This window comes from Mastomys coucha, unplaced genomic scaffold (genome assembly GCF_008632895.1).
Source record: "Mastomys coucha isolate ucsf_1 unplaced genomic scaffold, UCSF_Mcou_1 pScaffold21, whole genome shotgun sequence".
Classification (NCBI taxonomy): Eukaryota; Metazoa; Chordata; class Mammalia; order Rodentia; family Muridae; genus Mastomys; species Mastomys coucha.
In genome coordinates, this window is record NW_022196904.1 from 88,223,679 (window position 1) to 88,234,191 (window position 10,513).

At 52.8% G+C, this 10,513-nt stretch overlaps 1 protein-coding gene across 2 annotated transcripts; it reads right to left on the reverse strand.

Moving 5' to 3' along the window:
- Window positions 1-2,439: 2,439 nt before the first annotated feature.
- Serpinh1 (serpin family H member 1) lies at window positions 2,440-10,157 on the reverse strand. Of its 2 annotated transcripts, XM_031387489.1 has the most exons (6): window positions 9,975-10,157; window positions 8,751-8,794; window positions 5,822-6,483; window positions 4,360-4,458; window positions 4,015-4,247; window positions 2,440-3,441 (listed from the first exon to the last, which is right to left on the reverse strand). In XM_031387489.1, the coding sequence occupies exons 3-6, from the start codon at window positions 6,438-6,440 to the stop codon at window positions 3,139-3,141; spliced, it is 1,254 nt and encodes a 417-aa protein (XP_031243349.1). In that variant the 5' UTR covers window positions 6,441-6,483; window positions 8,751-8,794; window positions 9,975-10,157; the 3' UTR covers window positions 2,440-3,138. The 2 variants fall into 2 exon arrangements, with proteins under 2 accessions (XP_031243349.1, XP_031243348.1); XM_031387488.1 differs by lacking the exon at window positions 8,751-8,794 and having other exon boundaries at window positions 9,975-10,156.
- Between the last annotated feature and the right edge of the window lie 356 nt (window positions 10,158-10,513).

The following is a 10,513-nucleotide window of genomic DNA, read 5'->3' on the forward strand; positions in this document are numbered from 1 at the left end:
GCCTACAAAGCCTGCTGACCTGAGCTTGATCTCTGGAACCCACATAAAGTTGTCTTCTGACCCCTGCATGTGCACCTGCGCGCGCGCGCACACACACACACACACACACACACACACACACACACACATGACAAACTTGTTTTTTTTCTAGACAGGGTTTTTCTGTGTAGCCCTGGCTGTCCTGGAACTCACTCTGTAGACCAGGTTGGCCTCAAACTCAGAAATCTACCCATCTCTGCCTCCCAAGTGCTTGGATTAAAGGCGTGTGCCACCACTGCCCAGCTGACAAACATTTTTTTAAAAAAATAATCCCTGCACCTTTCAGGTCTAGTGACACCAATGTCTCTGATTTTTCCAAGATCCCATCTTTCCTGCTGATTTATTACACTGGTGAGGAGGAGAGACTTGGGGTGGAGTCTTTTAGATAATATTTTCCACTGACACTTACTGAACAGGCATGCCTGGAGGTTCCAGTAGGAACTGAGCCTTTAAGTTTCAACTATATGCCCTGAAACGAGGAAAGCAATACAAGAAGAGCCAGAGCTCCTCTGGGCACACCAGGCCTGGACTGGGGCCCTGTCCACCTGCGTGCACAGTGACATTCTGGGACCCTGGGAATTAACATCAGAGGGTTTGACCTCTCACCCCTGCAGAATCTATAGATTGTCCCTTCAGGGTGCAAGTGGCTAGGGACCCTCTGTGTTCAGAAGAGCTAACTACAGTGTGCATCTGGATGTAACTGAAGGGCCTGGCACTTCCTTCATCTTAGAGACTTTCAGATGTCAGACTTCTGTGTGCCAGGCAGGCAAGGACGTGACCTGTGCCCGTTAGAGGCTCAGGACCTCAGCGTGCATGTTGGCAAAGGCTGGCCACCACTGGCCACTTCCCTGCACAGTTGTCTAGGGAATCATCTTTCTAAAGACACCGTGGGTCAGACAATGCTGATGGTCTTTGAGGGTTGTGGTCCAGGGTGCTGCTGCATGTCCGATGAAGATTTCATCATTCCCATTGACATCACGGAGCTATTTCCATGGAGGCATCTTCCTCCTGCCTCACTGGCCCTCACAGAACACAGCAACCTATTTCAAAGATGTCCCTCCCTGACGTGTTTTGAGGTGCCTGAGTAAAGGGCCTTTCAGGGTCTGTGAGAGGATGCTAAGCATGGAACATAGCCCAGGGCATCTCAGCCATGCACCCCTCACAGCCTCAGCATCCCATGCATGTGAATATCTGAGCAAACAAGGCAAGGCCGGAATTGGCTACAGAAGGGACGAATCTAAGAGTTGTAGGATGGGAAGAGGTCTGTGTCCAGCTGAGAACAGGCACCGACACAAGACTAGAACAACCATCGAGAACAGGGAAAAGAGACATAAGCAGTTAATATTGCTGGGGTAGAAGGAATCATTTTTCACTGGTGTTTCCAAGCACCACAGAACCACTGGACCACTTCCTTTGACTCTTTTAGGCATAGTGTGCTGGACAGTATACAAGATACAGTACATAGTGTCCCAGTGTTTCAAAGTCAGGGAAATGAGAAAATGTGGCAGAGAGGTTGGAGTAGGCAGAGGACGGCTGTGTTGGGTGGCCACAGATGGATTCTCAAGAGCAGACAACACCCAATGCAAAGGCCTCATTGGAATGCAGTGAGTCCTGAGCACACGCACTGGCCACTGACTCCAAGTCTCCACATCTACATGAAGTTTCCCAAGAGTGGAAATCCATCTATCAAGTGCAGGTCGGGCTTAGGATTCTAAAGTTCTGCTCAGACCCCATGTGGCAGCACTGAGAGAACCAGCCCACTTACAGCTCCATCTACACATGGTGGGCTTGTCTGGCTATGGTAAGAGACCTTCTGGGACCCCAAACCCTTCAGGTAGATTTGATGGTAGAAGGAATGTAGAGAGAGGCGTGAGCTGCCAAGCCACAGCCAGCAGAGGTAGCCCTGCCAGCTTCCTCTGCCGCTCTGGCTACAAGGTCCTGTTCCGTATACCTGACTCCTTCCTGAGACATAGTCCTAAGGACCACAGGAGGCAAACATGAGGACAGGAGCTATAGGTTTCCCTTTCTTTATCACAAACCCATTTTGTGATTATCTGAGAAGGATTCCCACTAGCCTCCTCTGTACAGCCTAGGCCAAGTCAATAAGCCTGTTAATTACTCATGTGCCTGTTCGCCTTCTCTGGCCCCTGAGTTGCGACCAACTTGCAATGAAACCAGAGTGACAAGCAGGATCCCTCAGAGTGTAGGACTGCAGTACTTGGACTTCCACTCTGTTGTTCAGGTCCCACAGGCCCACAGCAGAACATAGAACTCAGCACACAGTAACCATATGCATCGTCTGGTTATCTACCAGAACTTCAGAGCTGGAGACACTCTGCTTAAACCACAGACTTAGTCTTAGAAAGAATGATATGGGAACCTCCTTCTTCCACACATCTATAACATTTCATTGGAAAAGTTTTATTCAAAAAAAAAATTGTACAAACTGTTCTCGTTTTGAAAGCAACAAAGGCTCATATTCCCCTTCTCCCCATCCTTGAAAAACTAAAAAAGGGAGAAAAACAAAAGTTTGTGACTGTGATGCCCAATGTAACAGTTCTAGGACAGGCTATGCCCCGGTCCCCTCCCATGCACTGTCTCCCAGCTCCCACTGCTGGGCAAGGATCATTTTAAGGGTGGGCAGTCCTGGGGCAGCAGCACCTAGTTTTATGGTTAAAGGGAGTGGGGGGGGGGGGCGGGTATGAACAAGAAAACTGAGAAGGGTTCAGGGCATGGTGACAAAGAGAGCTAGGCTGCCCTACCCCCAGCTCGATTGTCTCACAGATAGAATGCTTGGCCATAAATATGAACACTGATTGACTGTTGAGGCAGATTGGACCTAAAACTTGCAGGGCAGAACAAAATGACTGTGACACCCCTGATTTTGGTTAGTATCTGGGCTCCATGTACTAACGGAGTGGATTCTGTCTAAAAATACCCACTCAGACATATGGGAATTCTGATCTGCACTGCCCCCACCCCCCACCTGTGGACTATCCAGGGTTGGTGCCTCCCCCTCCCCCCACAATAGCACCCATGTGTCTCAGGAACCTTTGGCTACTTCCTGCTGTGCCAAGCCACGCCCACTCTTGAACTACTCTACAACTCATCTCGCATCTTGTCTCCCTTGGGCCGGACCAGACGCCCAATGAACAGCAAGGAGCCGCTCTGATTATCTCGCACCAGGAAGATGAAGGGGTGGTCGGCATAGAACAGCTTGGGGCTGCGCAGCTCCTCGCGCCCGTAGATGTCTTGGTCAAAGGGATTGCCCTCTGTGTCCCATTCGAAGGCAGTGGCGTGGAACACACTGGCCAGGTACAGGTCCTTCTTGCCAGACATGCGCGATAAGTCTGCCTTGTTCTTGTCGATGGCCTCGGTCAGGCCCAGTCCGGCCAGATGTTTCTGTAGGAACAGGTGATTGATGAGGCCACATGTGCCAGGCTCTTACGCCTCCATCCTCCATCCACACCACCCTGGAGGCTCCTCCAAAAAGATACAGTGCCCGAACACCCTGCTCCAGGCACGATGCTAGATGCTGCAAGCCACTGTTCCTCTCATTCCTCTGTATACCACCAGGACCTGAATCCTCCTATCACCATTAGCTTTACTTATCAACTTGACACAGTCTAGAGTTAGCCAAGAGGAAAGCCATCAATAAGAAACCACTGGAGACCAGACTGGTGTGTAGGCATGTCCGTGAGGCATTTTCTCGAGAGGGCTCAGCCCACTGTAGGTCCTGGCTAGGGATAACACCCAGTAGCTGTTCAGCTGTTTTCAGTCCATCCTCCCCAAGGGCCCACTTCTCAGCAGAGCCCAGTGTTGGCTCCCTCCCCTCGCCTCAGCTCTGCTGTGGAGGACTGACAGCCTGCCACTTCTCAGCAGAGCCCAGTACTACCTGGATGCCCTGTGGATGAAGGATGGACCTGCTGAGCAACTGGGTGAAACCTGCCCTAGCCACTACCCTCTGGCCCTCACCTGCAGGTCATGGGTCACCTCCACCACGCCCTTGGGCAGGGAGATGGCGACAGCTTTCTTCTGCATCTTCCCCATCCAGGCCTTCAGCTGCTCCTTGGTCAGCAGCTTCTCCAGGCGTTCAAGCGGCTCCACATGGTGGGGCATGAGAATGATGAGGCTGGAGAGCTTGTGGGCCAGGGGCATCTCCACCATCTGCAGCTTCTCCTTATCATCATCATAGTAGTTGTAGAGGCCTGTGTGGATGAAGAACAGAGGATGTTGAGTACACTGAGGGGTAAGGGGCAAATCAGATCTGGGCACCCCGAGACCCCCACACCTTGACCCTCTGTCTGGCAAGTCATCTACCTGTCCGGTGCATCATCGTAACACCCACGGTATAGGAGCGGGTCACCATGAAGCCACGGTTGTCCACCATCTTATGGTGAAACTTCTCATCCCAGTGTGCTGTAGAGGAGAAATAAAACCAGGTGTCAATGAGCTGCGTCCCCCAGACATGATTAGCCCACAACCATCCCACTGAGTGCTCTAGGCTCCACCCATGCCCTGTGCTCTTTGCTCCCTTATGTGTGGCAAGCCCTCAGTCTACTGAGTACGCGTTCCCTGTCTGCGCACGTTGGTCTCTCTATCACTCCCAATTGCATGAAGTTCATGTCCTCAGGCTTGCGTGGTATCAGTCAGTGTCTGGGAAACTAGCTGAGACAGGCTTTCTTCCCCACTGGGTAACTGAGGTGGGGTCTATGCCTTGGGCAGGAGTAACCAAAGGCCACCCTTAGGTCTTCTTCACAAGCTCAAGGCTGGACAGATGGCTCATTGGTTATGAGTGCTTTCTGCTCTTGCAGAGGACCTGGTTCGGTTCCTAGCACCCACATGGCCGCTCACAATCACTTAGAGCTCAACTACACTTGTGGTACACAAAAACTCATGCATGCACACCCACATACGCATAAAAAGAGTAAGTAAATTAGTTAATTAAAAAAAATCTTCTCTTTAAATTCTGTGTGGCCAGAAAGATGACCAAAAGCAACACATGCATGACAGAGGTCCAGGTCCGACCAGACCTGCATCCTAATGCAGACAGACTAGCTACAATTAGATTTCTCACCTAGGTTCACCTATTTGTAAAGCAGGGGTCACCTTTCCCTGCCAGCAAGCTCTTAGGTCACTCCCCCATACATAGATGCTCACACAAAATCAACCCCAGATCAATTCAGTCAATTTAGATGTACTTGTCCCTAGTCTTGTGTCTACTTCATCCTACCTGAGCCTTGGTCTCCTACGCTGTGAAATGGGGCTAACACTGCCTCCATGGGTCCTTAATTCATTCTGCGGAAGCTGAACCAATTACCGAGTCTCATAGGTTCCAACTTACAGAAGCAAGAACCCTAATGTGGGGGCTGAGAGATGGCTCAGAGGTAAAGAGCACTGACTGCTCTTCCAGAGGTCCTGAGTTCAATTCCCAGCAACCACATGGTGGCTCACAACCATCTGTGATAGGATCTGATGCTCTCTTCTGGTGTGTCTGAAGAGAGCAGTGGTGTACTCATATACATAAAATAAATAAACAAATCTTAAAACAAAACAAAACAGAACAAAACACTAATGTGGTACAGTCCTACCCTAGAGATTCCTACCTGGTTCCTGGACCTGGTTTCTAGTATATAAAGAGTGTTTACCAATAGCCCTGCCTCTGCCCATTGTGGTAGTGCTCAATGAGAAGCAATGAAAGATTTAGCATAAGGAGACTCAATCAAGTTCAGGGGGCTGGGAAATGGTCTCCCTTCTCCTTCACCCCATCCCTGAGACTCACGCTTAAAGAACATGGCGTTAACAAGCAGTGCCCCGTCCGTGCGCTCCACATCCTTGGTGACCTCTGGCAGCTTGCCGTCGGTGGTCTGCGAGGCCCACTCGTTGATGGACTGCAGGGCACTGCGCTTGTCTCGGAAGTTGATCTTGGAGTGTTCACAGTTGTAGTGTTGTTTGCTGCTGCGCACGAAGTCATCAGCGAAGCTCACGGAGCTGGGCCCGTACAGGCGGCTGCCCAGTTTCCAGGTCACGTTGCGCGCAGTGGAGTTACTGAGGGAGCGGAGCAGCTCACCCAGACCCGTGTGTACCTCCTCGTCCCGCAGCTTCTCTGCGCTCAGCACCGCCTTTGCCTGCGAAGCTGTGGTGGCTTTACCACCCAGTGACACAAGACCCAGGGAGGAGGCCACCACCAAGGGTGACAGGAGGATGTTCTCCACTGCCTGGTCTTTGGCCATTGCCTGATACAGGCTGAAGGCCAGGCCTGTGCTGCGCTCTGCCAGTGTGGTCGCCTTGGAACTCAGCTTCTCTGCGGTACCAGGAGCTGCGGCCTCTAGGGGTTTCTTCACCTCGGCTGCCAGGGCCACGGCCAGGAGGCATAAGGTGCCCAGAAGGAGAGAGCGCATGGCTGGGAGGTGGGCTGTGTGCACCACAGAGGACCTGTGAAGGCTACAGATAAAGAGAGAGCCACCCTGAAGCTTATGCTTTTCTTCCTAGCTGGCCCACCAAGCCACCAAGGGGACAGGAGCAAGAGAACTCAGTTCTGTAGCCCAGACTTGACTCAGGGCTAGCCAGCTTCTCACAGGCCTTCTTAGAATTCCTTACCTAAAACAAAAGTTCTTGGCATATTACCAGGCCATCTACCAAGTCCCCCATGGGGCATTCAACACTTATACCTAACTGTATATTTATTATGAATCTGTAGGTGTCCTGTAGTAGGCTGTAGCCACTAGAGCTGGAAACCTAGCATAGCTGGTTCTCTACAACATCTCAATGCCCAGCATTTAGCATAACTGTTTCTAAGGGTCAGAGCTACTGGCCAGAATGGCACCCATATTGGCCTTTGTGAAATCTGACTCTAGTTTCCTAGAGCCTCGGGACCTTTGTTGGTTAGGAAAAGGCAGCAGTTGGGCTGGGGTTCTGCAGGAAACCCAGGTGTCTGGGCAGAGGACACTGCGTGGAATGGAGCTGCCGGCTGGTCCTCTCAGGGCCTTGCATTCTGTCCCGAGACATTAATAAGTTACTGCCCGGTTCACTATTAAAAAAATGGGGGAACCCAGATGCTCCACTCTGCTGCCCCTAGGGTGACCTTGAGTGTGCACTCGCACGCACAACCAACCAGCCTCAGACTCTTTCCTTAGCAGGAAGGGTCTAGGTCTCCCTTAGTAGGGACTTGGCCTGCCCACCTACCAAAAACCATAACCAACCAAACAAACAAAAAACCTGAACTGGATAAGAAATCCCATGACAAATGCTCGTGGGACCAAGTCTTTAGAAACCTCGAGTAGCATGGGTTTTCTAAGGGAGCAGCAAGGGCAAGATCCTGAGGAAGGGGGTGAGTCACGGCTCAGTGGCATACAGACCCTTTCCCTCCATCCTTTAGGAAGCCAGAGCCATAAATTTCATTCCACCCTCCCATGGGGCAGCCACGGCCACATCACCATCTGTTCTAGAACCCCAAAGATGCCTTCAAGTTCCCTTCCTAAACTCCAGCGGTAGCAAGAGTCCCCAAGACAAGCCCTGTCCCCTTTTGGGAAGTCACGGATCACAAAGGTCTCCATTCCCACACCCTCCTCGGCTCATCTCTCCCCATGTCCTCCTCAGTTCATCCTTCCCCACCTCAGCTTCATGTAGCAGTTCAGGAAGAACCGTGGAGGAAGACAGGGTGCCCCTGATCGGGAAGACCTCCCCGCGTTCACAGTCTTTTAGGAAGATAGAAAGTCCCTTGAGAGCCTGCCCTGCCTGAAAGAGCAGGGGATTTTGGAGATGACCCTACTGCTGGCCTCTTAAGGCCAGACTGGCCTTGTACCTCCTCAGCTGCTTCCCCTCTAGGGACCTTGAAAAACAGTGCAAAGGCCCTGGAGGGGGAGAGGGTACGGAGGACCACAGCCTCAAAGCTGCCTGGGGAACGATGTGAGACCTCTCACTCTTAAGGGAGGTGGGGTCCTCAAGTCCAGATTGGCTCCTTCCTCACTAGACCTCAAAGACAGGGTGACCATGGAATTCATGGGACACTCAAAGATGAGAGTAAAAATAGTGAATTGATGGGTTACGGGCAACAGACACGTGGCTACCCTACTCAAAGGACCACTGATCCAACACAGGCCATCAGCCTGCCTAAGGAAGGGGAAGAGAAGCCTAGCCCTGCCACGTGGCACCCACCATCTTGACAGCCCCCATGCTCAGCCAACCAGGGGTTGGGAGGGGCTTCTCCAAAAAGCTCCAAATGACTAGTTTGGGATTCCTCAGGCAGCCACAAGGCCCTGGGTGACGTGGCAGACAGAAGCTGCTTTATCTCCATAGGCCAGTGGAGGGTAAGAAAACTGGAAGCCTGGCTTGGGAACCTGGGATGCGGAGGATTTGCCTGGAGAGTCCAGGAGTCTCTCAGGCTTTAGTTTTTTACAACTGCACTTCAGAAATCTGAGAAGGGCCACCCCGTTAAGCCCAGCATTAGGAATGAAAGTAGGCAAGTCTCTGCAAGCAAGCCAGCCTCCCACAGCCCAACCCATCTGCCACAGGGAAATGCCAGCCCTCCGGCCAACGTTAGACATTTTACAGTCCCATTAAAACAAAACAAAAAATAAGATACCACAGAGCCAAAGGCCATGTCCACCACTGGGCCAGGGAGCCTGTGATGGGACCAAGGGGGAGCAGATGCCAGGAGGCAGGGAGGAACACCAGGGGGGGTTCTCAGACACTTGAAGGGTCTAAAGTACCTTGAAAGTGCCTCAGAGGGAGATCACTGCCTGCCTTTTTCATTCTGAAAGAAAACAGAAGAGTGAAGAAATGGGACCCCCTAGAGACATGGGGAACAGAGGCCTGTCAGGCCCAGTCCCCAATGGGTACCCGGAGTAAGGAGGTGGATAACCTCTTTTGCAGAGGGAGAAACCAGGGCCCAGCTTGGGCCTCCTCTGCTCAAGCAGGTCAGGCTTCCTAGAGGGGGCTCTGCCTTCAGCAAAGCTCTCTGGCGGACCACTGTGGTGTCCTGTTACACAGCAACCCACTACAAAAACACCTCTGCAGGGAATCCTCCGAGAGAGACAAAGGACCAGACGGAAATGGGGGATGGGTACAGAACTATCAGAGAGCAGGGTGTGGCCTCGGCCTGACTTCCAGGCAATCAAAGCCCCCAGTTTCCCAAGGGCCTCCGTCCGTGCCCTGGATACCAAAGGGCTCAGAAGGGAACACGGGAAGTGGAGAGCTAGGCCTTTAGCCCATACAGGGAATGCCTTCTTCCTTTCGTCTGGAGGCTCAGGAATGTCCCCAAGCTGGAGGCAGGATACCTCAGGGCCTCAGAGGAAGTCCTCACCCTGCAGGAACCAGATGGGTGGGCGGAAGGACCAGGGTGACTCAAACTAGCCAGGGCCTGGGGACCCTGATGACACCCCTTTTGGGTGAGGTGACAGCAGAGTTGGTCAAGTCCGGCCACCTTTTACATAGGATACTGCTTAAAAAGCGACTGCTCTCCAAAGCAAAGGGGTCCTTAACTCCCGGTCAAGAGAAACCAAGACTTGCGGCATCTCCTGTGCTAGGTTCAGAGGCCCCTACACAGCCTGGGGGGAGCTTGTTCTGGAATCCATCACTGCGGGTCCCTGGGCCTTCACTCCTGAGTTAGGGATTGCAGAGCTGACCCTTCCCGGTGGACGATGGGACAGTCAGGTGTCCCCCGCCCTCCCTCTCGGTTGTGCAGGTCATCAGCATTTGGCTCGACTCAATCCCTTTCACCACCTTTAACCTTTCCCGAGCTGCTGAGACTCCTCCGCACTTCTCCAGCCAGTCCGCGTACTAGACTATAGCTCCAGGGACCCCCAGGCGTGACTGTTCCATGTCCGATCTTTCACTGCCCTCCTGTGTCAGGACCCCAAGCTTTGGAGCGATCCGTTCCGTTCCCCCTTGGCCAATGCGCAACCCCAAATCGCCCGGCCGCCCCCGCCCCTCACCTGGGCCGGGCTGGGCTGCTCCGGGACGGACGGGACACTCGCTCCTCACACAGGCTCTACTCAGCTCCCGGCCGCGGGCCCTGGATCTATATATGACTGGCCCCACCCCCTCCTGCCTATCCTAAGAAACTTCTGGAAAGTTGGAAACGCTTCCGGAGGGCGCCTTGGCTCGGAGAGGAGAAAAAAAAATAAAAAAGCCAAAGACCTCCCCCAACCACCCTGGCTCCCGCCCCTGTGCCTGCGGGCGCTCTCCCTGCCCCTGGGTCCTACTGCCCTCTCATCCTACTAGGTAGAAGGGACTCTCCTCCCTCACCAGCTAGACCTTGGGAGCCAGGGCATTCTTGGGATTCCGCGGTCCTGGGAGTGGGAAAGCAGGGTTTAGACTACAGAGTGAACCAAAGGCAGAGCGAACTGAAGGCTCCAAAGTCCTGCTCTTGGGGACTGGAGTTCCCTTCTTCTCGGGGTTATCCACACAAGCCTGCTCTGATCACACATCCCTTCTGCCACACATTTCCCTGCTCTGCCCCAGTTGATCCATT